This window comes from Trachymyrmex cornetzi, unplaced genomic scaffold (genome assembly GCF_001594075.2).
Source record: "Trachymyrmex cornetzi isolate Tcor2-1 unplaced genomic scaffold, Tcor1.1 scaffold482, whole genome shotgun sequence".
Taxonomy (NCBI): Eukaryota; Metazoa; Arthropoda; class Insecta; order Hymenoptera; family Formicidae; genus Trachymyrmex; species Trachymyrmex cornetzi.
In genome coordinates, this window is record NW_017299641.1 from 763,504 (window position 1) to 791,467 (window position 27,964).

Genomic DNA, 27,964 nt, shown 5'->3' on the forward strand with positions numbered 1-27,964 from the left:
TAGCGCCGACTTGACTCGACGTTCAATGTCAAAGCTTATCCGCGAAACTATGTGTGCCTCGTGAAAGTTCTTTCGTCTTCTACAAGAAAAAGGAAACTCACTTTGATACAATTCACGTCATTTTGGCGACTCGTTTGTAATAATATTTAGCGATACGCCAGAAAAGAAAGTTTTTAACTCTAGAGTGTTAATCATAATTTTGTCGACTGCTAACAATATACTTATAAGACACGTATATTTTAGAGAAAGAAATATATATATCAGTAAAGCATTTTTTCAACTCGTGTTTAATAAAAAAATAATACTTAAAATTATTGACACATTTTAAAATTTAATAACACTTTATATAATACTTGACAATAACTTTTATTTAATTTTATATTTTACAAATTAACAAACTATATATAGACTTTATAGTAAGGAAAGCTAATATGAAAGTTACTTATATAAATTTTGCTTGGAATTATCGATAACGATTAATAGTTGGAATAAATGATGGATATACGTAATATTATAGGCGGATACAGCTGAACGGAGATCGCTTGAAAGAGTATATACCGCACGATCGCGAGTAACAATGTTGAAATGCGGTAACAATGTTGTGCGACAGGCCGTCCTATACTTTACCGGTTGTTTTGTTATTGCATTTAGCCGGCTCGCGCGGGTTGTTTCGCAAGGCGTTTTTGCTCGCGTGTCCGAAATTCCGCGCGCACCCTGTAAAACGTCGCGAAGACCAAGCAAGCGACACGCGAAACCAGATGCGTCATCGCGAAACGGATAATTATGTCGCAGTCGATAAAGGGTGACCACTTCCTCGAAACCTCCAATCATATTGTCGTCGCGTACCGTGGACTTGTTGTCAAACCGACTACGACTGGCTGATGTAATACACGAGATCGTACGTAAAGAAAGCACCGGATGTGCGAGCTCGAAGTTGTTCTTCCTATCCTACTGTCGTCGACAGTATATGCACTCGCCACGTTGTCACATTTTGTCGATCCTCTCAATTATTGGCGACGACGACCGCTTGTACTTGTTTCGAGAGTAACGAGCGCACCTGTCAAGTTCCTTCGCGTCCGAGTCCAAGTCCAAGTCCACGCACGAGTTCTGTTCCCACTACTTTGGCAGCTTTACTTTGGCAACGCGATTACAAAGAGTGCAACGGGGTGCGCGGTATATAGTATATGCCAATTCAACCGAATATATACGCACGTTATAATTATCGCCACTCCGACTTAGCAGCGCGCACACGGGAGAGAGAGTCTGACGTAATTGTGCGAAGGCAATTATTAACAACCGAGAAACCGCGTGGTCGCGCGAGTACGCTCGTGTTGCTATATTACAACTCGAGTCGAGAGAGCCATAAAAAGTCAACTATTACGAGCGCGAAATCGCGTGTGAACGCGCCGCACTGCGCCGCTGGATCGTCGTGAGGAGAGCTCGATTTAAATCTGCAGGAGAATCGCGACGCCGGCCAAAGTCCACTTGGACGGCTTGTCACGGCTCTTCAAATTGAACGTCCAGACGTATGTAGGACCGCGCGTTCTGGTTCTGTAGACCGGGCATTCGTATACATTCTTCGTTTCTTGCTTGTCCTGCGTAATTGCCTTTACGAACACGACCGGCATCGGAGAGAATAGCTCCTTCAATCGCGAATCTGCAATGCAACCGCTCGCAATCTCCCATCGCGCACCCTCCATGTACAAACCGTTGACATAGGCACCCTCGCGCGGTGGCATCCTGAAGCCAAACGTGTTATCGTGCATCTGTGCATAATGATAAAGGTAAAAATAGTGTCAAAAATATCATTCAAGTCTTACGTAAATTCTTCCTTCTGCTTTCTGGTTACGTCGCAATGCAGGCACATTTTGTCCAGGGGCCACTCGTTTTTACGAGCGGTTTGCTGCATGATGGCGGTAAGTAAGGACTGCGGATTGAAAAAACCACCCAGCCAGATCGACGATGGCAACTGTCGAAAGATGCGCACCGCGAAAAATTAGATTGACCACAGTCGGAGATTGACGAAAGGAAGTCAAATTTTAACGCAAAGTAAATGACAAACGTTTGCCAAGTCACTTTCTTCGATACTCGAACCGTGACAAAATTTAAATTCTCTTTCTCACGCTTGAACAAAATATACGCTGATCTAATATAATTTCTCTTTGTAATATCTTGCCATATATCGCAAATTGTGACTTCTCCTTTACTCACATTAAAATCTACCGTCCAATTCGATAGCTCGGTTATTCGATTGAGCATGTCCGCAAACCAACTCGATAATCCGAGAGTGGAGGGATAGGCGCGTTTCGTCCAAGATGGTGGTACAGACTCCATGAACAAGTAATTTTGCAAATCTTCCATATCCGCGCTAATCGTGAGCTCGCCCTAAAACGGATTTGTCGTTATACCGCATAACTAATTATACGATAATTTTATCACGGCGCTCACCTTTAAGCCGAGATCTAGTTCTTCCAGAGATCTTTTTAGTTCCTTGCACAGCATGTTCATATGTTCGCATTCTTGGAGAGCGACTATAACGAAAGGAGTACGATCTTCCGTCTAGGGGGAGAATCAAGTTTGTTTTATTTATTACCGTAAAAAGTAAAGTTTCACGTTAACGTGTTGCCACGTTATAAAGATAAAGAAGACGAAATCAAAATTTGCGCATCTAAAATAGCAATGAACTCTCGAGTCAAGGATGTAAAACATAAAACAATAGATATTGCAAAGAGAATATACGTAAGAGAATGATTGCGATACTGTTAATTATGTATATACACCGCGATATATTCCAATTATATAGAATCGATAGTTGTAATTTTTTGTATAATGTTGTGAATATGTAATTGTTAATGATTTTATAACTATTGCTTTTCAGCCTTAAAATTTAGTCAATCAATTTAATATATAGATGATGCTTATAACGGCAATGTCTGAATATTTAGTAATAGTTGAATAATTCACCTTGCTCATCAAGTCTTGTATATTAAACTCTTCGGGAAGCTTGTCCAGTATATCCTCTATTATAGCTTTCACCTTGTCCTCTTTCGATAACACTCCGACCACAGTGTCGATACTGTCCCGTGGTTGCATCCCCCAGATTGTTTTAAACAAGTTTTCTGCCGTACTTGTGAGAAACCCTGTACAAACAAGTTTCGTTGGGTATTAACGCAAATGTAAATCAAGGAAAATAAATTAACGATTAAAATAATTAAGAAATTTTACCAATCTCCGCGTTCGAATGAAGTCCGTATAGGATAGGGCTCTCCGGTGGCAAATAATCTTCTACATATTGATGATAGCCCGTATAATCGGTACTGGGTGGCACCAGAAAACCCGGAGCCAAATATAATTCACCCTCAACCAACTCTGGTTGCAGATACTCCAAGAGATACGTTCGGCATAATCTTCTGTCCCAATCATCGGTTATATGACCGCCATACATGATTTCGCCAAACAAATAGCGTAAATTTTCCCAAGGTACCTTAGTATTGCTCTCGAGATAATTCAACAGTACTGATGCACTGATGGTCAAGTCGCCAACATTGAAGGGATACAACTATGTATTGGGGACATATTAACGAGATGTTAGTAATAAAACTGGAAAGAGTAAATATGTTCGTCAAGAGATGCAGTGTCTCTTGATTTTGATTTCTCTCTCTCTCTAGTTGTAACTTGATCTCTGTCTGTTTTCATATACCTAACATTTTCCATCTAAAAGCTTTCTAATTTTTGTATAATGTTTAAGTATCTCATTTGTATTATTAAAATGATACATATATAAATCAAAATTTTATATTATAATTGAAACTTTTAAAGTTTTCTGTAATACACGATAATAAAAACATAGAATTTTACCGCAAATTACAGGCGATCTAAAACAAACTAAAAAATGCCAAGTCACACAAATTTGTAAAATTAAAAATACCGACCCTATTCCATCCTTGTGCCCCAAATTTTCTACGCTCTGCCACGGCAGCATGATAATAACACAGGGTGAAAAGAATAGCTTTAAACTCAGTCTCCTTGCCGCAAGATTCCAATGTATCCTGGCTAAAGTTGTCCAAGGCTTTGTGAATGTTGGCGCGCATACCCGTTGGCGGCTCGTTGGTAATTTTTATAGCCGATTCTAATATACCCTTTTGTTTGCAATGTATCAAAATAATAGACAAAATGATATTAGGAAAGTTTGATTAGTCGCCTTGTAAGATGAAAAAGTACGGAAAAGCTCGGAAAAGTACGATTTAACATTATTATTATTATTTTTTTTTATAAAATATGAACAAAAAAAATTAGTCCTCTTTTGAGCAAATCTCATCTTGTGTATTTGTAGGCTTTTGTTTTTACTTGTGGTATTATCGACGTATGAGGATCTTGGTTTGGTTCTGCACTAATATAAAGCCGATAATCTTCGTGTGACTCTTCCGAGAGTTGTTCTATTTTCTTTTCTAAATTTGGCAACCAATTCTTCACTAGATGAATGTTCTGAAGTATAACCCAATGACCTTTGCGCGCTGAGACTTCTATCATCTCCTCCGCGATAGGTTCCTGACCTTGTCCTAATGATATATTGTGGAAATTTTGTGCGTCGAATGTAAAGCCGAGCTGTTTACCGAGTTTCTCAACATCCTACATGTAATCATAATTCCGTTTTTAATTTGTTATCAAAATTACGTCAGGGAATATTTTGAAGAATGTTCAAGTAAAATATTGCATTAGGCGATACTAAAGCCACTTTATCAAACTGAGTAAATATACAATTAATGTCAAACATCTACATTTAGAAGTATAAAAGACATACTTTTAGAGGATCGACTCCTGGAGATAAAATAAAAAATACTGGCGTGTCCGCATTCGTTTCTTCGTACGATTTTTCAAAGGGTTGCATTCGAAACTGTAAGAATTTTGCTCCCAGTTTCTCTTCCACGAAGTACCTACATTCGTTAAAGGCTTAATGATTAAAGAGTTAAAGGAGAGTGAAAAAGTAAATCGAAACAAAATTGAATGTATTTTATGTTTTTATTAATGTAACACCAATCTTTTATTTAAAGATGAAATGGATTTATTTCAAAAAATCTCATTCTAGCGAATTACCGTATAGCGTAAACCATTCGATCAACTCTCACGCATCTCAGTATACAAAGTCTTTGAAAGGCTGTTTTATTTTTCCATTCCTGGGGGAATTTTTCTCTCTCAGGTGTTTCCGATTCGACGAATTTTCTCCACCTCTTTGCAGCCCCATCTATATCGCGGTCTAAATTGCGAAAATTTTCCATTTCGCTCAGATACTTGATGCCACCCCAGCCAACGTTACTTAGAAAATCCACCGGACTCGTGAGATCAGGTAAATAAGGGAATCGCAAGAGGAAATCCACTTCGAATGGATCTATCTCTTTCATTTGCATTAGAATCTAAATCACAGTATTTGTTCAATACATCTATATTACGTATGTAAATAATTGAAAAATATTGATTCACTCTATAAATTACAACTTCTTAAAATATATATGACCTTTTAATAAAAATTTACAAAAAGTAGAAATGCAGAAAAAATTATTTCAAGTTGTTAAAATTATATGTAATGCTTGAAGACAGCTTAAGAGATTTTTCGGATTTATAGAGATTATTTAAAAAAGAAAATTTTCGAAAATACAAGATATACTGTGACAAAGAAAATGCGGCAAATGTCACAAGATCCATTTTGTATGTTTTTTCAAAGAGAAATCGGTCAAGTATTTTTATTCGTATTTATGAGGTAATTTAGTACCTGAAGAGTTAGCTGGCACAAAAATATGAGCTTGTCGCTCTCGAATAATCCTCTGCTGATATATGTAAAAACCAAATACGTAACGCCGTCGATTAAATTGGCGACGCGTTTAGTAAAGGCATCTGCCGGTTCCGCAAATTTAATAGCGTTTTGAAAGACCGTGTTGAATGCCTTGAGAGAAAACTGATACAGCATGTTGATCTTGTTGAGATCGTTAAGGATGAAGTAGAGGAGGCTGGCTCTGGATGCCACCGGTCGGTAGGACTCTCGCGCCTCGTCTATCTTTACGGCAGTCATCTTCGCCTCGATTGCCTTTACCTCGATCTCACTGGCAGTCTTCTTCGTAGTTTCGAGATTTTCCACAAGAGCGGCATCACTCAAAATATCGGGACCTGCCGTCGCCAATCTCAACGAAACGATAAAAGTAATTTATGTAAATGCTTAATCAAAAGATTGTTCTTTTTTTTTTTCACATTTCTGTTTCGTGCTAGACTAATAAAACAAGCGAGCAAACATTCTGACCAAGTCGAATCGCGAACAAGACAATTTAAATAAATAATTTAACAGTGCGGAATGATTGTATATTGAGAATTCGGCTGTTGAGTAAGATATCTGTTTGTAAAGTCAATCGGAATAGTAGAGAAAAAAAAACATTACGTTATCTCTAACATGCTCGTTTCTTTTTTCTTTGTCTACGTACCTATGCAACAGATCATCTTCCAACACTTTTAATGTGATCTTGAACGTGTTCTGCTGAGTCGTGAGCTCGGCTTTGCTCGACTCCAAATCCGGACGCTCCGCTTTCACGACGGCACCTAATAGCTGCTCTTCTAAACCGTCTTTCGTAACCGTAAAATTGATGAGTGTAGTCTGAGCTTGCATCTCTGGCTTATAGTGAGGATTCGCCAGTTTTGTTTGTAAGATCAGACGAAAGCGTGGATCATAATCTACCTCTTTGTCTCCCACCTTGATAGCCCTTTGTTAGCGTTCAATTTTACAAGATCAATTTGGTCAAGTAGTTTGTTTATTAATGAGAAAAGAAGAATGTACCTTCCCTTCTTTATTAAAACCCGACCTACGATTGGATCTAAAACGGCATCGATAGTTTCCGTGATACTTTCTAGAAGTACTATCTCTCCATTGGCGATAGCGTATTCAATTTTGTCGAGATAATTCTTTTGAGTTAAACGTAGCACTATCAAATCTTCTCCGTACTTGTTTTTTATCCATTTGATTCCTTGTAATTGCGGATCAATCATTAGTGGCCACCTAGACGAATTTGTAAGTATCGTGGCATTTTCCGAAGACGTTCTGTCTGTAGGCAAGCCTATGTAAAATTTTTAGTTAAAAATTAGTCGAAGAAATTTACTCGGTTTTTCATTTGTTTTTGTTTTTTTATTTGTTTATTCACGGAAAATCATCGATTTGTTTAATTTTCGTACTTAAAAATGTTCTGTATCTATATTAGTGTAATTGATATTGTGCTATGATAGAGAATTTTGCGCTTTTTACCTTCGTTATTCCATTGGGCAATTTTTGCATCGTCAGTCATTAATAACAATGGATCCAGACCTGGCGTATACGGTATTGGTACTTGCAGATTGTCGAGAAATGGTAACCAATATAAATTCATGAGATCTATTCTATATTTTTTTGTAAAACATCCCATATAAGAAATGAATGCCGTGACAAGCGATACGTTGCCCGGTAGAGTAATTCCGGATTCCTTTAGTCTGTTTTATTATAAATGCGTTTAGGAACTTACTTAACGTGTGACATTATCTCGAAGTGATTGCATTAAAATAAAACTAATTGGATGAACAACAGTAAGTTTGAATAAATGTCGAGTCAATCAAATGAAATACATTTAATGTCTGTTTAACCGATCATCGTTTTTTTTTTATTCAAATAATTTTCTTTTCTAATATTTCTATAATATTTAAAATATTATATATAAAGGCAAATCTACGTACAGTTGTACAGTTTCAGCCCAACGAATATTCTCAGACGCTAGACCGTTTATCAATCGATTTGCTAGGTCTATAACGAACGCAGTTGCATCTGCTTCATCTTGACATTTTTGTTTCTCTGCTAAAGCCACACTCATTTCTTCGCTCAAAACATCCAACATTTTCTGAAGCTCCTGTGCGCGCAAATAAGAAAACATCGTTTCACTCTGATATAAGAAACGGAAGAGATAACTGCATTGCTGAAGCAGGCTTACCGCTAAACGGTTCCTCAAAGAATTCAATTTTTCCATAGCAACCTTCAATTCGGCGTTTGCCTGAGCAAGCGCTGCTCTCAAAGGTTTTACATTCTCGTTGATGTAATGAAACACCATAATATTTTTCACCCAGCTACAAAGTCCCGCTGCCGCTTGCGATTTTGAATATACAAAATCCGGATCGAAATCTAATCATATGCGCAGTTATTTTAACATATTTTTTATTCTCAAATATATTATAGTTTTCTTATATACACAGAAGATGTATTTATAATGTTTTACTTGACGAAACATCTACATCTCAGATTTGACGATATACAGATTACCTTTATCATTGATGTACGGCTGAATTGCCTTTACAACTTCCGGATGTATATTCTCTTTATCATAATTACGTAACTCTGACAGAAATCCATCAATAGATCCCATTATCGCTCTGCAAACCTTCCAAGTTCTATCTTTTGGAATCTTTCCTTTTGGCGCAAATAAAACGAGCACGGCCTGGGCGACCATAAGCACGGCATCCGGCGGAGATCCGAAAGATTTCATTTCGGTCAAGTTGTTCTGCGACACGATATAGAAATTATTATTTGTTTCATTCAACTAAAATTTTATATTTTAGAGTAAAAAAAGAAATATCTACAAGACGCTTTTCCGATTTGGCATTATAGCTTCAAAATTTATTTTAAGCTATTGCTTTTACCTGAAAATTTATGTTACGTAATTTGGTCTGTTAATATTTATTTATCTATAATTGCAATGTAAATCGCAAATTCGTTAACCTTGTTCAAAGTATCGATCGCAGCTTCGGCCTGCCTCACCGCTGGCTCCGCACGGGCCAAGTCTTCATCGCAACGTTTTTGATTTTCTGACACTATCTCCTTGATTTCCGCCACTTTTGCCTCTTCCTCGGTTACTAAAATTTCATTGTGTTATTTTAGCATTGTTGTTTTTGTTCTCCAATATCTTACCGATAGCTTTTTCTGCCTCCGCTTTTACATTTTCTGCGCGTACTTCGATCAACATTTTATCAGCTATCTCATTCTTTTTCTTCAACTCGATCTCTTGAGCCGTCAGAATGATCTTTAATTTGTCAGCCTACCTCGCAAAAAGTAGCTTAATGGAACATATGAAATCTTTGCAGTATAACACGGCAAGCATGTTTATTAATTTTCTGTTATATTGCATATATTGGATCATTCCTACATAATATGTATAATAAATACGTTAAATCTAGCGAGAGATAAACCAGAAGCTACCTGAATCGCGCAGGATTCGAGTTTCACCAATCCATCGGTGAGACGCGAGATCATTGCTTCCAGATCATGTAATTTTTCTGTTAACAACTTGGAATATAAAGAAATCTGCTCAAGAAATGACTTGGGTGTCGTGTAATTGTATCTTCTTTCATTTTGCAAATATATCGCGGACACACCGTTAACGCTCGTATGAACGAAAGACATGAACAGCGACACGGAAGTTCGGTATTCAACCGGTAATTCTTTTAACTCCTAGCAAAAAGATAGAGCATTGCAGATTAAAGCTGTCTATAAAAAATAGTATAAAATAATATTTCACTTTAGCATATTGTAGGAACAGTGTAAGTAATAAATTATGTAATTATTCTAAACTTGTTCAACTGCTTTCAAAATTTGGACAATTTTGTATAAATTATTGAGAGAGAAAGAGTTTATGAAAAACCTCTAAAAACGTTGTCGACACGGATTCCAACGCTTTCTGCGGCCAGTCTTGAAACCAGTCGATCGCAGCGCAATTTACTATTGCAGGAAATTTCCTAGCCCTTTTCCGAAGGGTTGCTCCTACCGGTGAAAAGCACAGAACACACTTCAATTGTCTTCGTACGCGGTCGATAAAAAATTTCCAACAATTCTCTTTAGTGTCAATTAATCCGGTTTGCTTAACCTGCATGATGAATCATCGAACGAATAATCATGATCCATCTTTCAAATATATCAGAAATTGAGCATTTTTGGATTTTAATGTGAAAAAAATGTATATATAAAATAGGATAAAACAGTAAAAATAGTAAAATTTTCTTTGTGTGACTTTAGGTACACAAGTAATACTTGAAATAATCCGATATCCGCACCTTATTAGAATATAGAGATTATTCCAACAGTATAACTAGAAGTGATACGCGTGTACTTTACCTCATTGCGCACGGCGTTGATGATACTGTCTACTTCGTCATCGGTAAACAGTTCCATGATTTCCCCCGTTGCTAACATATCATTCACCACGACCAAGAATTTTTCTTCCGCAATTTGAGAATCACTCATTAAAAAAGTAATACCGATTCCCTTCACCCCGGCCTTCAGATACAGCACGGCTAAGTCAGCTTTCAGTTCGTTTAAAGAGTAATCTTTACGTAATTGTATTTGAAACACCTGTTGTACACATTAAAATTAATATACAAGTAAATTTAACAAACTTTTTTAGATTTTTAATATGTAGATTCGTTAGAAAAAAATTGTTTTAATAATTTGTACAGGAAATAATTGATTTTCTATTTTTTTTGTATTTATTGTTTTATTTATTATTTATACTTGATCAATTAAAATCGCGACTTACACCAATCTGTGATATCTATCCTGTCAAGTATCTTTTTGATTAATTTGGAAAGTTTGTAAAATTTAAGCATTTTGCTTACAATGCCTGATGAAAAAAACAGCTCTATTTACCTCCAACGAGGAAACGAAAGAAGCCAAACGCGATAAAGATTGTTTGCCGCTACCACCTACACCCACTAGAAGCGCATTGCCCCTCGGTGCCTCCAAAATTCTATTGATGCGACACACGTGATATATAGCATCTTCGAATAATACTAGATTCATCGCTGACACCTATGTTTCATCGATAATTAATTGTAGAGATATGAACATAATATAAATGTGGGAGTTATAAATGGTTGAATCAGAAATCATTTTTCAATTAGCAGTATATATGGTATTTCATCATGTACATGTATAAATAATGATAGTATTATTACTTGATCCAGAATTGCGATATAATTATTTAAAAAGAAATTAAAAAGATATACATTGTAAAACAAAGTACATTATACGAGATGATAATATATGATCGAGATAATACCAGTTCATTATAATTGAGCAAAGCTTCGTCGAGTAATTTTACAAGCTGCGTCCAATTTTTGACAGGCGCGTATTTGAGTTCGCCAATTCCTTCTGCGAAATGGCAGTATATCAACGGCTGCTCCAAACTAATTTCATTTTCGTTCAACTCCTGAGAGATCGTTAATCAATGAAATAACTGATCAGAGTATAAATATACACAAACATAGATATATATATGTAAGTACATCATAAGCAAACTATTGCAGGATAAAATTAGTAAGAATTACAAATTTTGTTCTATTTGTGACTATGACTTTCACTAATCTCTTCTCGTTAAACGTACGGGTATATTTTTGCGAAGCGCATTGAGCAGTAGCTGATCGAATACTTTCTGGTCTTCGAAGTTTACCAATTTGTCACGATACACTCGCATCGCTTCATGAGCGTAAAGCCTGATTACGTGACTCGGAAGTGGTAAAACGTCGCCACGGGCAAAGAGCATCCCCTGTGCGTAACATTGAAGCAGGATTATCGCCATTATTATGCGGAAAATCATGTTGTCGTTAATGTCGATCGATATTCTTCGCGACTCTAACCTGGAATATATTGGTTAAATCGCGTAAATTGAAAACATAATGAAACTTGATGACCGTCGGTAGAAAAGTCGTGGCGATTTTATCATGAAGATATAATGCGGCGTCTATCAAAGGATCTATGAATTTTTGCACTGCTGGATTAAACTTTTGCTGTGGATCAATCACGTGTTGCTTAAGGATCTGACTATATATCATTATGAGCGCCTCTTTTTGCGGAAAACTGAGAACAAGCATCAAAGATGTTAATACAATGATAAAAATACTCGCTTGTATATTTTATGTATATATGTATATTACTAAATAAAAAAATTATAATTTACCTAACTGCGAAGACGGCAAAGTGTCTTTGTAAGCGTGGATCTATGACGAAACTGCCTGCAGTAGGATTCATGCAAGATACATACTGCGTATTGTGAATCTCCTTCAAAGTTAATTTTGTTCTATCATACCTGCATTATGTTTATCACACTTTTTATTTTTTATTTTTTTTTTTGTCATTATTTGTATATATTTTACATTAGTGACGAGGAATTGAAATTGTGACAAATTGATAATTCAGATTTTGTGGAATATTTAAGGACCATAAATGAATTATTTCATGCTGAGATAAACGCTTAAATTAGTACTAACAGAACTAAACAGAAATTAATTTGTCACGCTCTATAGATCGATCTCACTCTACAGATCGAAATTATTTTACCAGTGATTATAATCCATATGTTGTCTAAGCAGGGTATGAGGTTGTACAGTTCCATAAGTGTCCACTTCCGGCATATTCATGTCGTCTATGAAATATACCAAAAGTTTTGTGCCCGGTGGACCATAATTACGTCCCGCTTTCTTCTCCAAATGTTTCTCAAGTACTTTTTGCAACATATCTTTTCAACGAAAATGAAACCAATATAGTTTGTCGTTAAAAAAGGCTATGTCAATTATAACGTACAATTGGCAATCGCAAAGAACTGACAATTAAGTGTTTTTTCGCGTTTCTAAATATTTATATATTAATATCTCATAAGCAATTAACACTTTCAAAATTAATTAAAAAAATTTTAATTTTGAAAGCATTAATTGTCTATGCCTAATTTTCTGTAGACGTAACAATAATTTTTTCAAAATAAAATAATTCTCAATAATTCTATAATGAAATTTATTATTTCAAAAACGTATAGAAAATTTGTAAAAGTTAACTGCAAATCTCTATAGTTTTAGAAATTTGAATTGCCTCACTTATTTACCTGATGTAGTATAGAAATTAAAGGGAACATTTGCAATGTTATAATTATCTGGTAAAGTTGCCAATTTGTCGGCCATAATGACGCTTTTTCCGGAGCCTGCTCCACCCACTAACATGATCGGAACGCGCTTCTTTATCAACAAATCCATGAAAAACCGCAAACGTACTGTTTCTCCAGTTGGCACCAAAGCGGACTACATTAAAAGTTAAATATCTTACATATCTGATATATATATATATACAACATCTTATTTTGATTCTTATTCGTTGAACATTGTTGTGATTTGGCATTTTACGTTCTTATTTTCAAATAAATTAATAAAATTTGGAGACAACCTGAAGTGGAACATCTGAATCCAATTCAAACGAGACGACTTTTTCTGTCCAAGGTGTTAATTTTTTCGTTTCTGGTTCTATAAAGTAACTAAATACAGTTCCGCTTGATGGAAACTTGATAGTTCTGAATTCATTTTGCCACCATTTGCTAAATTCGTTCCGCCAATCAATCAACTGATCTCGAAACATTGCTGAACCAAACGCCCAAATGCAGGCGAACACAAAATATAATTCATACCTAAAGTATAAACGTAAAATGTTGTATCTTTTATCATTAGTTATTATAAAAGGGATTGCGGAAACTATTAGAAGATTTTATTTACTGATGTCATATTACCATTCCTTTGGGCAGTCCAGTGGTACGTTTTTTTTAGTTAGAAAGCAATCGAGTAAGTGACAAAGCATTTGTAAGTGACATATTTCTGGTAAAGGAGTGATCTTCTTGAATTTTGATTTTGTTACTTCCAGCAAGGGTGGAATGTATTTCTCGAAGAGAATCGACAAGTTAGCTCGTTCCGAATGATCTCTCGTTTCTGTCCACCTTGTTATGAATCTAGGCAAATTTCTCGATTGAAACTCGGAAAACAATCGATATTTATTAAACAACAAAATGAGAAATCGCGTGACAAGAATTTTTTCAAAGCTTAATTGTAGTCACGTCTTTATTTTTTATTTCAAAATATTCTTTATCATATTATAGCATATGAACGCATACATATATAGAAATATACTACATTATGATATATAGTAAGTATATTTATTGCTTACGGGCTCCAACCTAAATCTTGTGGATTGATATATAAAATTCCTGCTCTAGACACTGTTGCAGGCGTAGCTGTCCTGAAATGAAAACACGAATATTGAAAATGCGTAAGCAACAACGCTACAAATTTTTTTGTTACAAATAAAACTTTTTTTTCCCATATACAGTCCACATTTTATGTAAATAAATTTATTCGTTAAAACAAAGCAAAACTAAATTTTGTGTTTTAATCTTTTTTTAAGTTTAACCGATTTCAACCCTTTTCCTTGAATAAGTTTTCTTTGTTTAAAAAAATGTTTTTTATCAATTCAAAAGTTTTATATTCTAATACTTAGAAATAAAAAATGATAAAAGATAGTTGACTGATTGCGCTAAACAATCACCTTAAATTTGAAATTTCAAAGAGAAGGCGCATGTGTTTGGTTAATGCGATTCTTTCATTACTCGCTAATGTTAGAACCTTGTTATCGTCCATCACGGTATTCAGGGATTCGATCCACATCGGGTCGATGTCACCGTCGAATACGATCCACTTTGGATCATCGCCGGCCATGTTGGCTTGCTCCCTCATTATCATGGAGAACAACCTGCAAAAGTAGCAATAAGAATAGAAAGTCGTGGCGAGCCTATTACGGAGCGTGGGCTAATGTGGCGCGTAGCGCGTTTGATCGCGCGCTGAAAATTGACGGGTGTGCTATCTTCCAACCCGTCTTTCCATTCCCTCGTTGCCGGATTAATGACACCAAATAACTCGTCGTTGGTCACCGCCTTTGGGTTCAAATCGTTGTAGTGCGGTTTGCGCTTTTGGTTTGAGTACGTTCGGTTAAGCGTTTTCCAGACTTCGGTCTTACCGGTCCCGGCGAGGCCAACGATAAAGACTGAATGTCGAACGTGAAACAACTCTTCCAATTGTACCACCTGAAGCGAATCGATGGAGAAACTCTCTTTCTCTCTCTCTCTCTCTCTTTCTCTTTTTTTTCTCGTTTTGTTTGCCAATTAACCATTCAAGGTGAACATTACGTGTATAATATACCTTGAGAATAAACCCGTCGTCTGGTTGCAACTTTAAGTCAAGAGCCGTAGCTTTAATCATTATTTCGAAATCTAAATCTCTCTTTCGCGGTACATCCAATGCGGGAAATAAATCTCCTGAATAATAAAACAAAAAAATTACATCAATATATCTGAGAAAATTATAAATATATAATTTGTCTTAAAATTTATTATACTACTCTTTGTATATAAATTTCTTGTTTATCTGTCGATAACTTGTTTATCTGCTCAACCAATTTTATTATGAGAAAAATCTGGAAAATAAAGAGAGGAGCCTTCTCCTCTCTTTATTTTTAACGATTATAACTTTTTAAGTTTCTATTTTTTTTTTAAGATTAAACACGAAGAGAAATGTATTTTAACAAGTTTTTGTTGTTGACACGATAACTAACGAAATTGACTATGCCAGCATAAAATATGATGTACTAACTTTTTTCTCCTTATGATTTTTTTAACTTATTTCCTCTAGCCAATTTTAGTAACATTAATCTGCCTCTTACCTATTAATCCCATGAACACGGGCACATCGTCAGTCACGACTTTTGGCATATTAAAATCCCTTAGCGCTCTCATTAGCACTTGCTCCTCCGGCCTTTGCCTATCATCACGTTTCAGCTTTCCAGCGACGACTAAAACGGACTTGATGGCTCTCAAACCCCAGTCGTAGTGATCTTGCTTGGATAAAAGCTCTCGACATAGCGTGTATAGGGTAATAAACTTCCTCGCCAGTAATCTCGCTTCTTGGAAGCCCTCGGCCACTAACATAATCTCACAAATTAGTTCAAAATCGGGCACCACCATAGCGCAGGGCCTGTTGATTTATTCCGGATTAGTTACGCAATATTAACTCTCGATAATCTCCCTCGTATAATTTATTTACCGAAATAATGTTTTCAAGTTTTCGGGTAATTCTGTTCTACCGGCGTAACCAGGATTCATCGTTATGAATATGCCAACTGTATCCACGATATTAAGCTCTTCCCCAAAGAATAAGAACTTCTTTTTCCGGTTTTTGACTCCGTCTAGAACACATTTCACTTGCACAGCCACGACCGACAATACCTCGACAGAAATCCTATTGAATTCGTCGAAGCAACCCCACGCTCCAGTTTGTGCTAATCCTTTGTATATGTTACCGCACGACTACAGATATTCAAATGTAAAACAACAAATTTATGAATTTTATCTTGTGTACTTTATCCAAAATATAACAGATACTAATTATTTACATTATACGTTGAACAAAAATATTATGATATTATAGCTTTATGATATCTTGGCATTTTTCTTTCGTGTGCTTAATATGTTAAATACGCATCCAAAAGATCATAGATGTATTAATGTCACAAGATGACTAAAAAATCTTGAAATAATACATTTTTTTTATAACTGATTACGTTTCACTAAATATGCTGCGTAACATGAAAATTTATAGTATTGGGAGAAAACACAATTATAGTGGAAAAATTATACATCATTTTGTACGATGTAACTACAAAAAAAAAAAATAAATTTACTTTACAAAAATATGCGACAAGACAACATCTTTTGAAACTGAACGTTTCACATACAAGAATCTCTGTAAAAAAAAAACAGAAGAAAGAGAGAGAGAGAGGGGGAGAGAGAGAAAGAGAGAAGAAAGAAATGTACTTTATAATCCATTTGTTCGGAACAGTTGAAGACATAAACCATTTGTCCAAGAGCTCTACCGAGGTCCTTGGTCGTCTCGGTTTTCCCCGTCCCTGCAGGCCCAGCCGGTGCTCCGCCCATTATCAGATGCAACGATTGCGTCAACGTAATGTAGCATCTGTCCGTCAACGGCGTAATTACCAACCGTGGCACGTTACCCAGGTACTCGTAAGCGTATATGAAACATGCGTCGCAAATGTTGGCGAAGCAATCTCCTGATTTGTCGTCCCACCTACGAGGCGAAACAATCTCTTTCAATTCTCTTTTTTCCTGCACCTGCGCGAGAAGATTAGTGTCTACGGTATCGGGACAGGAATGAAATACCGGGATGGAAATTCAATACAGCTGTATTACGATAATCCATATTTTCAAAACCGATTTATCGATACATTATATAATGTCGGTGCCTCTATATTTACAAGTGTTATTTGTACGTTTTTTTTTTGCTAATTAGAGAAAGAATTCTTATAAATCGTCACTTTCTTTTATTAATATATTCGAATCCATTAATAAATTAATACGAATTTTCGGTGAGCAGACAATTTCTTTTGAAAGTTCAGCGATATGTTGCATGTAAATGTTTTTCTAAATAATAAAGAAAATCAGTTACTTTTATAATCTCTGGTTTTATAATCACCTGTGTTTTAATTGCGATTGCCATGTAAAACTAGAAGAGTTCTCTGCTTTAATAGATATTAATTTTCCGACAACGTCACGCGCATGCACATCGATGGTACAGATAGTCATGATCTTCTGGCGATCGTTCTCATTTAACTCGCCGCACAAGATTGCGATCAAATTGTTTAGTTGGCCGATCTGTTTTTTCTGGTAATCCTTGAGCGCGTTCTCGAATCCCTCTTCGAGTCTCGCGAACGCTATATTCACTTCAGTGGTCCACCAGATTTGCGTGCTGCATAGAGTTGGCTGTGCTTCGTAATCTAGAATCCAAAGTTCGCGAGGTTTCTCGTCGTACGATGCGACAGCTTGACTGAAACGATATCTGACGCTTTTTCTCATTACCTCTGTGACGCGATTTAACCAAATTTCAACCTGTAAATGAGGCAGAAGTGACCGAACAGCTGAAGTAGCGTAGCGGATAGCCATGATGTAATGTCAGTAATAAGAAAAAATATAAACCACACAAACATACATTTATTATTATTACGACTAGTATCGTTTTATATGTATTGTTCCATATCTTAAGTTTTGTCTTTTGGGATTGATTAATTTTATACCTTTCCCGTGCAGTCACATGTTCCATGCATGGCCATTTCCTCTCCATCTTTTGCTATCATCCTGTTAGCGTGTTTCGTCGGTTTTCCTTCTTCAATTTTCCACTGGAGCTTTGCCAACGAATCATACAATTTAGACAAATGCTTGCATACCAATTCGGGATTGTTTCCTGTTGCAATAAAGTATATGTAATTTCGCAAAAAATTTTTTATCATGAGAAAGAGAGAAAGAGGCAGAGAGAAGGTTTTACCATTGCTTAATATATCCAATAGATCTGCAGACGAGATGAAATAAAAACGTGGGTAAGCTAGTCTTTTTGTCTCTAGGTAATCGGACAGAGCTTTCTCGCAAATATTTAATTGTCTCTCCAATTCCTCGAGCCGATCCAAAAGTTTCGGTTTATTCGTTGATTTTATTATATTTAGGTTGCTCAACATTTCTTTCAACAAATCCTTGACAGAAAATCCGAAAATGTTCAATTAATGTAATCATAACATGTAATTATATAAATTATTAAAATTAAGCTAGAAATGCAGATAATTGTTTTAAATTATTGATTTAGAACATAATTTCTTCACTGTAAAAAATATTAGGTTTGTCAGATTTCTTAAAATTACTTTAAAATCCTTGTCTATTTTCTCGAAACGTTTCGATTCTTCCGGCAATTGGCTTCTTATGTCTTCCGATCCAATGAAAATGCTCTCGAGGTGCATCCAAGCTCGTTGGACTCGAAACCAGGCATTGATCGTGGCATCGGCATTGTTAAGCTTTTGTTGCCAATCTGTCACTTCATCGAGAAAGTAGGCAACATATTTGGAATCCAACATGTTTTGCAATTGTACCTACGATAATAATTTTTTCTGTCTTTAGGATTCAATTAGAAATCCAGGTAAGGCACATACCTGATTTTCTTCCAACATTTCGATTACTTCTTCGCTTATATTTAAGATGCTAAGTTTAGTGCGTTCATGTGTCTCTTTACCGAACTCAAGAATATCCCATATATTGTGTAACTCTTTGAAGACTTTCTCCATGCTCATTTCTTTAACTGCCTTATCTACCATGTCCTTAACTTCCTCCTCGAATTTGTGAAGCTCTAATTTTAATAAATCTTCTAAAGTGGTTTTATCATCCATAGTGAATTTCACCTGTAGGATGATTTTAATTAGAATTACTAATGTTTAAATCGATTGGATTAATTGGTTTGAAATAGAAATTATTTTTTATTATTGTATAGATCTTTAAAGTTCGCTACTAATAAAATTAAATTCCTGATATATATATATATATATAAATACACATATAATATAATATATTATGTACATAGCATTTTTTAATGGTTGATGAATTTATGAAATGAATATTTTGAGGTATTGTCTTTGGGTAAATAGCATTATTTACGCACCCGGGTTTTAACCATAAGTTCTTGCCAATGTCTGTCCTTGATGGCGGGATTTTGTAATTCTAAAACTGCTCGTAATGATGATATCATATTTCTCACTTGCGCTTCTATATGAGCATATAAATCCCAAGCTCGTGCTTCTTTATCTAATTCTAAATTAATATAAATTACATTTGTTTTTTAATTTATAACATGAAAATATTGAAAAGATATATGACATTTCGATTTTGTGAATCTCTGAAAACTTGATATTATTGAATGCAAAATTATCAATGCAAAACTTACGTCTCAACTCCCGAATCAATTTTTTACACTCTTGTTCCATTCCCTCGACATCTATTTTTTTCCAGAATGTTGTCTTCCATTCGTCGAGACTCGACGTAATAATATTAATATAATCCCAAAGATTTTTCAGAAGCTTTAAATCTCTTCTAGCAAACTTGATTTGTTTAAATTCTGTCGTCTGTTGTTCAAATATATTCGCTTGATCATGCAATGCCTTTAATTCCTCTTCAAACCGTAGAATTTCTTCATTTATCTTGTCCAATTTCTCATACACACTCGTACAGTCGAAACTATTCATTGGTTGTAATTGATTATTGAAACATAAATTGTATTCAAATAGTTAAGTAATTGAAAATCTGTGTAGGTAAACTTAAACATTTTTTTAAAGAGGACATAGCTCTTCGTATACCATTTTTAATGACTTTATTTTTTTATTCAAATAAATGTTGCGATTGCTTTACCTGAACACGATGTTCTCGCGAAAACGCGCTAGATACTGCTGTTGTCTGAAATCATAATAATTGAGACGTTTCTTCAATAAGTCAATTTGATGTGCCATCAAAGGATTCACAAGCTGTTTCACTTGTGCTGCCCATTTTTTAACCGTTGCCCATTGCTCCGGTAATTCTGTCAACCAGTTATAAGTTTCTTCGCCGAATTTCACTTGGTATTGTTTAAGAAGATCTATAGTCGCCTGTAATCGAATAAACTAATTGTTACTAGATGTTCCGTTTTATATGAATTATTACAAGTAAGATGATCATTAAAAACTAAACAGAGTTACACTACTTTCTATATTTAGATTTCCTATTTTTATTACCTTGATAGGCTCCCACATATCGTCAATTTGGTATTGTCGATCTCGTACCTCCTTTAAATAATATATAGTGTTCAACAAGTCCTCGTAATCATCTGGTGCGATTGGCTGAGTAAATTTCTTTAAAGCATTTGTCAAGAATTCGCTAAGATTTCTGAGCCTGTAACATATAGTGTGATGAAAATTGAATATATATATTAATATATATGCAATATTAATTAATTTATACGATTTAAAAAGAAATATAAGGCACCTATGATTACATAGATTATAATAAATACGTACTCGTTGTTGACATGATCAGCCAGATGTGTTTTGAATAAATTAGTCCACTTGCAGATTGTGTTCAGTAAAGCTTGTTTCAAGGCTCTTACATCTAGCCGCAGCCAACGCAAGAAAACTTTTTCATTCTCAAACTCGTCGCATTTTTTATAAAGTTCCATAAAGTAGTCAATTTCTCTTTTAAAATCAGCCAATCCTGGCTTTCTCTCTTTTAAATATTCCGATAAATTCTCTTGCATCACCATATTTTTTTCTTCGTCCGTGAGTGCGCGACCAAAACGTAAAAACAAGTTTAAATATTGTTGTCTATCGTCAAGCCATAACCAGGAAAATGGTTCAAAAATCTGCAATTCAAGAAATATTGGTTTTCGTGGAGCGAAATAAATAATGGATAAGTCATGAATTATGTAGATATCAGTTGTTTTCTCTTAAATATATGAAGTTTACATTATTAGAAAAATGATTGCTCTTTTATTCTAAAATTTGCTATCAGAACCTTTATTTTTCTATTGGTTTGGAACAGTGAAAATTCTATTGCATCACATTCACGTTATTAAGTTATTGCTTTCATAGATATATGACAAGCAAAATATATTTATACATGATTAAGATTAAAAATAAGAAAACCATACAATTGCTTGAACATCTTACAACGACGTATTCCTGTGCTTGCACCAAACCTAACTTGATTCGATTACACGTTTCCTCGAGCATGAAAACGATATTTTCTTCTTCTGCTAAATCAACCTTAAAATATTATATAGCGATTAATAATAGAAGAATCATAATATCATACGTGTGTGTGTGTGTGTGTGTGAACAGTTATGAAAAAAAGATAAAACTTTATAAGTATTGAAATTCACAAATTAGCTGAAGAATTAGCTGCTTTTGTTATATATTCTCATTTCTACAGTGCAGTTCACTAATTCTTTCTTTTTAATTAATCGTTTTGACAAAAATTATTTTACTTTTAACATACAAAGTACGATTGTATGCAATAAATGCGCCTATTATTGATCACCCTATATACAACGACGTACTCCATAATGCTTCCGTTCCGTTGCAATGTCAGGATCTACGCGTGGTATTAAAGTTCCCATTCTCATAATGTCAAGCAGCAAACCTTCGTAAAATGTATAGAAACTCTCAGGAACATCCAAATCTACCGCAAGGCGAAAGACAATATGGGGTATCTCGAGCGACAGGTGAATCTCGAAAAGAGGTGATACGTTACTTTCCGGATCGGTTTCATCGAGCAGATAACATATGCTACGGTGCAGATACCGCGTGAAAAACAGTTTCATTATTAATTAGTAGTATTTAGGAAGATTTCTAAGAGCATGCTAATCTCTTTAACTTTTAGTCTTTATACGTTACTTTAATCGATTAAGAGAAAATAATATGAACTTTAATAATGTTTGATGGAACTCAATACCTGGTAGAAGCAGCTTGGATCAAAGCTTTCGATATCAAATTGTCGACGTAAACGAGATAAGGCTTCCATTTGGTCATATTCTGAGCGATTTCCTTGTTTGTTAATGTTATTTTAGCTGCCGCCTTCATTCGTTCCTCCTTGCCGGCTTTTTTAGTTTCCACAGCATCGCGCACAATTATTCTTTCTTTCTCTTCATCAATTCTGATGATAATGATAAAAGCGTATTTTACAATAAGTTAAAAAAAAAACTCTAATTTGATGCATACCTCAATCCGCTCGGTAAAGTCCGCAATTCCTCTACACCTGTTCTTTCTTCGAATTCTCCAAATTCTCCAAGTTCTTTAAATTCTTGTTTTTTCGTATCTATTCGCATGTCTGTGACTAATACATTATAATTTGATATTTCGATCAAATTCATTAAAAATCTAAGAAGTTGTCTTATAAATTCGTTATATAAAAAAAATTAAAAGAAGCCTTTGAAGAAAAGAAGTGAATAAAAGTTACTGTTATCCAATTCAATTTCATCTTTCTCGTACACTGAATCGGGCAGTAAATCGAAGAAAAGTTTATAATTTTCATCCAAGACTCGATTTAGTTCTCTATTGGCTTGCTCGATCTGGTCATATCTCTTTTGGAAATTCTCGTCGCGTTCACCCACAGCGAGCAAATTCTCATCTTTAAAATCCTTGCGCTCTAATATCGGCGACATCGCCCACGTGTAAATCATTCGCAACAACGTGTTAATGTTTTCTTGAGCATAAAAGATCCGCGAATGTAACTTTCGTATTAGACCCAGCAAATTATTTATGTACTCTGGCACTTCTGTGAAACAAATCCTCCATGACATTATATGTTGTTACTGTGAAAATTGTTACGGAATTGATTTTATTTGTCTAATCATTTGACTCCTCCTTTGTCTTGCTTCACAGATTATCTTTTTGAAGCAAGACAAAAAGTTATCTGAGGACATTACAATCGCAATTCTAAGTTACAAAGATTTAAAAAATTTATTTAGGTATGTTGCTACTTTTAGTTTATTATTTGTATGAATAACATCAAATGTTTGTGTGTATGTATATATATATATATATATATATACATGTATATATAACATATAAATCGTCACGATTAAGAATTTCACCTGGGGAATTCCAATTATAATTTTCCTGGCCAGTACGAATTAATTTGTCCACGTTTTCAATTTCGTGATTTAATAATTCAAACTCCACAGGCAAACTGTAATTTCTTATCCAATTGTACCTGTCATTTGAACAATGTATGTAAATAGAATTATTTCTCATCAGTTAATAATATGTTTACTTACCATTGTACGAGTAAATTGAGATTATAGGTACTCTCAAAAAAATATTGCATTCTATAATATAATTGGATCGCTTCCTTGGGTAAGTCTGTCCTCTTCATAGTAATCATAAAGCGAATTTCTCGCAATAGAGCAGTTAGTTCTGGATCAAAGTTTAGATCGAGTAGCTTGTTCTCGTGGACTGTTAACAAGCTTTTCGACAAATGAAAGTTGCTTGTATCGACTATCTTGTTGGCCCAGCCCGTGAATATTTTGTGCTCCATCGCATCCATGAGTGACTTAATGAAAACACGATGTACTTTTATTAACATAATTCGAGTATTGTTCGAGTATATTTGACAGATAGATTAGATAGATGTCTTAACATTTATTTTACAATCAGATGATTACTTTTTGTACGGACGCGTTATATCATAAGTAGCTAACAATAATCATAAGCGAGTGACAAGTGATATTTGATATGTTATATTTTATAAAAAATTAAGTAGGTATTATATACGATAAGTATTACAGTACATTATATAAAGTGAATATAAGCAAATAAAGACATTGAAAAATTCGATATTCATAGTAAGTTCTTACATTTACTGTCTAAGAACATACCAGTCTAAGTCAAATGATGATTAAGTTCACCGTTTTTTTTTTTCTAGGATTTTGTGAGATATTACCTGCATTTGATCGTACTTTGGTTTAGTTTCACGTGCTTTTCTGAGATTTATCAAAGGATGGTCGACTAATTTCGCACATTGCATCGGATAATCTATTCGTTGTCGCAACTGCGCCAATGTACATAATGCACCAGCGACATGCGGGAAATACTGATCGGTTTCAATCCATTCGTCCTCCTTGTAATCTTTGAAGATACTATCAAATATGACCTGGAAAAGTTAAATGGAGTCTGTACCAAACCCATCATCTATCTTTACGGCTTATATTATGCTTATTAAATATTAATATTTCAGAGTACTTTAATGTCGTCAAAATGGTCATGAATTCTTTGAAGCAATCTCTCGTAATTGTGCCATAATTGTGCCATGATGATTGGTCTGTTGGCCATTGAGCCTAGAATCCATATTATCTTAAACATGATTTCAGTATTATGACATTCAGAAAATGCTTGATCGAATATATTTGCCAGCTGTCGGTCAAACTCTTCCACCTATGGTAAAAGAGTCAACAATTTTTTACATTACAGCGATAATTTTATTATACCTTACGTTAGAAACAATAATAATAACGTATACGATATATCTATTATAATGCACGATTATTGTGCTTACTTTTGCTAAAAAAGAAATAACATGATCTGTGAATCGTATCTCTTCCGGCATCAAAATATCGTATTCTAATTCGGCAAATTTATTGTAGATTTTAACAAATTTTTCATGAATGTCATATATCTTAGAACATAATGTTTTCTTTTTCAAACTCGCTAATTCCATCCTTTCTAGTTTAAAATATTCTTGGGCCGTTTCAAATAACATCTGCCAAATAATACATAATAAATGATTATCATTATTTATAGAATTATTTAAATTATTTTATGTTAGAAATAATAATCATATTATTTTTATGTTAATTGATGCGCGAATTCAATTATGGAAAGCTTAATACTTATTTTAAAAATAAATTACGGACTTTGATTTCTTCCAAACGTTTTTGAAAATTTATTATTCTTCCAAGCACCAATTCATCATCAAAATTCCATGGAATTGATTCGGTCGAATGTTTAAAGTAATTATCCAATTTACTTCGAAACATTTCAAACATTTCTGTATAATAAGTTAAAATATTTGTCACTTGCATTAAACGTTTTAGACTATCCTCGATATCGTCAGTGAATAAAGTACTCTGATCCAAGTATTTGGCAGCCTGTGAAGTTTTTAGTTAGTAATATAATAGACATTTCTGTGCAGAAGATGATGCATAAAAAGCATCATCTTCTTTGTTTCAAAATGAAGACGATTAAGATATTTATTAACGCATATTTTCTTAAAAAATATAAATTATTTTTTAGTTGTCATGCAGAGAACATCTTGACTTCTCGAGTATTTCAATATATATAAATACTTATTTTCAATATATAAATACTTATTTTTTTCTTACATACCTCGGTAATCAGCAGATTAGATATTTCGGATAGTAGCGTAATTATTCGCGTTGGAATACAATAGTATTTTGAATTTGACCATATCAGGCATATACAATGCAGCAGTGGTTTCAATTTCAGTTGTATATCTTTAAATTCGGTATTTTGTACATCTTCAAAGTGAGGTTCCAATGCTTTTAAGTAGGCGCATACATCGCGTGCTTCGATTACCGCTTAAGATAAAAATTCTTATGAATATTATACAATTTTAATGTGTTGAGTATATTTGAAAATTAATGAGTAAAATCTTCTTCGGAATAACTCATTAGAATGAGGTAGCGATATATATAATACTTATTATAGTAAAAAAAAAAACAGAATGCCTAATCGACATAATTAATTAATACTCTTTGTAGTATATCTTTCTATTAACGCTAGCAAGATCTAACCAGCGATAACGTCCTTCAACAGAGCTTTGAAACGCGGTGAATAGGGGCTCTTGGTTAATTCTAGAATAGATGCCATCTTTTTCACTCGTAGATCCCTCATTTGACTGTGAATAGATTCAACGTTTACAAGTCGTTGACACCAGAAATCGATTTCTGCAAGTGTATTATTGATGGTTAACATTCTTTAATCCTTAATTCAATTTCTTTCAATTAAATTTCATTGGTAATTATTAATGCAGGAAAATAAAAAAAAATATATTGTTTCATGTGCATATAAAAATATATAAATTATATTATATTTTAATCAATAACATATGTGAAAAAAAATTTGTACAATGTTTAGAATATCAAAAAAATTTGTTTCTAATTTTGCGGTTTAAATACTGCATTACCCGCGCTTGGTAATAACTGCTTAGCATTCCTTGGACTTTCTTCGTTTAGCGTATCACCGATTTGCGAGCACCATTTCGTTATGATAATTTCTATATTGGTTTTTAAAGGAAGATCGACTTCGACACCTCCACTCTGCTGCGCTTTCCATTCTGCCTCGAATATCTGCTCGATACCCATTGGCATTGGTAATAAGGTTTGTCCCATCATCTTACCTTTGACCTGAAAGTGATAAAGCATTTTTTATCGATACTAAGACCGACTAAAGATATTTTTGCCCTATTTCGAAATTCAGATATTACATTTTTGAAAAATATTTTTTAGGAGGAAATTTATCAAGATAAAAGAAATGAAGAACATATTTAGATATCAGTAAACCTGTTCCATGCTTAGCTATTTTATCTTGTGGGTTAAGAGTTAAAGCTATCCATACCTGGCATATCAAGTTGCGAAGATCGTAAACGTGCTTTTTCATGTCCTCACCGATAACACGAGGCCAACCCTTGTGATTCTTTGGATTCGATAATATCGGTACATAAGCCTAGGTAGAACATTTACATAAAGCTCAGTATTTTTTTTATAGGCGTGAACAATATTTAATTTGAGTGTGCAATCGTCACACCTACCTCTTCAACCAAAACAGATAGTTCTTCAATAGGTTTTGAAGCCATGTCGCCAGGTACAATGACGCTCCTGTAATTTTCTTTTGTGATCGCGACAGGATTCTTTTTTATAAAATATGATGTCTTTATTCGACCTGTTGCTGGTATCTCGAGAAATGGCACTAATACACCGGCTGAATTTAGTTGTATTATTAAAATCATTTCCAATGGTGTATTGAAGAATTTCGTAATCATCTCCTGACATTTTTGTAATACAAATAAGATATCTATTGAACAATTTACTTGTCTAAAAAAAATTTTATTTAGGATTGTTTTCACGCGGAAATAAAAAATTCCTTTAATTTTTTCGAATTTGGATGAAAAAGATCTTTAGATATTTTTCATACAATTTAAATATTGCATTTCTTTCATATACATGATTAATAAACTAAAATTGTGTGTATATATATACATATACATATGTAAGAAAGACAGACAGACAATAAGAAAAACGATATACTGTTTAGAATAAGCACAGCGTAAAACAATAGTATGTTACATGAAAATTTAATTTATTGTAGTTCTCGTCGAGTAAGGTTAAGATTTAGAAGAAAATGTTACACCTTGTATTCCTCGTTTGTTAACATCTTTATCCATTTGTCGAGTTTAATTTTTCTTGAAAGCACCAAATATTTATAAAGGAACTCAATACGCTCATCGTCTTCTTTCTTCTCTTCATCTTTTTTATCAGCCATTTTTCCATTTACAAGAAAAGTTTGTTATCCTCAACGCTTTTCAACTGAACAGTTTGAACATTGCTAATTTGTTTTTATAGAGAAGTTATTTTCTAAAATAAAAGGGAAAGGCAAACAAGCTGAATATTCACGTTTATTGAAGCA

The 27,964-nt window shown here is 34.3% G+C and overlaps 1 protein-coding gene across 1 annotated transcript; it reads right to left on the reverse strand.

Annotated features, from left to right (window-relative positions):
• Window positions 1–435: 435 nt before the first annotated feature.
• Window positions 436–27,910, reverse strand: LOC108765232 (dynein beta chain, ciliary). The gene is made up of 65 exons (XM_018513827.1): window positions 27,689–27,910; window positions 27,090–27,323; window positions 26,897–27,004; window positions 26,466–26,685; window positions 26,074–26,226; window positions 25,646–25,857; window positions 25,174–25,407; window positions 24,816–25,019; window positions 24,503–24,694; window positions 24,204–24,413; window positions 23,539–23,813; window positions 23,356–23,474; window positions 22,719–23,036; window positions 22,481–22,595; window positions 22,215–22,415; window positions 21,820–22,048; window positions 21,431–21,526; window positions 20,783–21,123; window positions 20,501–20,657; window positions 20,142–20,374; window positions 19,681–19,970; window positions 19,399–19,547; window positions 18,896–19,141; window positions 18,611–18,835; window positions 18,244–18,445; window positions 17,996–18,162; window positions 17,398–17,810; window positions 16,722–16,992; window positions 15,952–16,214; window positions 15,572–15,882; window positions 15,052–15,167; window positions 14,725–14,936; window positions 14,402–14,605; window positions 14,024–14,095; window positions 13,593–13,808; window positions 13,256–13,493; window positions 12,921–13,113; window positions 12,383–12,560; window positions 12,003–12,131; window positions 11,683–11,902; window positions 11,430–11,591; window positions 11,106–11,255; window positions 10,694–10,855; window positions 10,163–10,399; window positions 9,693–9,914; window positions 9,251–9,502; window positions 8,963–9,089; window positions 8,774–8,907; window positions 8,318–8,555; window positions 7,992–8,179; window positions 7,741–7,910; window positions 7,280–7,500; window positions 6,818–7,094; window positions 6,468–6,743; window positions 5,768–6,173; window positions 5,095–5,411; window positions 4,802–4,934; window positions 4,348–4,629; window positions 3,933–4,139; window positions 3,226–3,559; window positions 2,965–3,140; window positions 2,449–2,559; window positions 2,212–2,385; window positions 1,821–1,969; window positions 436–1,740 (listed from the first exon to the last, which is right to left on the reverse strand). Exons 1-65 carry the CDS (start codon window positions 27,818–27,820, stop codon window positions 1,446–1,448), a joined length of 13,698 nt encoding a protein of 4,565 aa, XP_018369329.1. The 5' UTR covers window positions 27,821–27,910; the 3' UTR covers window positions 436–1,445.
• Between the last annotated feature and the right edge of the window lie 54 nt (window positions 27,911–27,964).

Coding starts and splice junctions, on each gene's coding strand:
- LOC108765232 (XM_018513827.1), bottom strand. CDS start 27,820: ATGGCTGATAAAAAAGATGAAGAGAAGAAAGAAGACGATGAGCGTATT. Junction 16,993..17,397: donor CAATCGCAATTAAAACACAG/GTGATTATAAAA, acceptor TTCGCCTCGTAG/GTGGGACGACAAATCAGGAG. Junction 15,883..15,951: donor AACTTGAAAACATTATTTCG/GTAAATAAATTA, acceptor ATAAATCAACAG/GCCCTGCGCTATGGTGGTGC.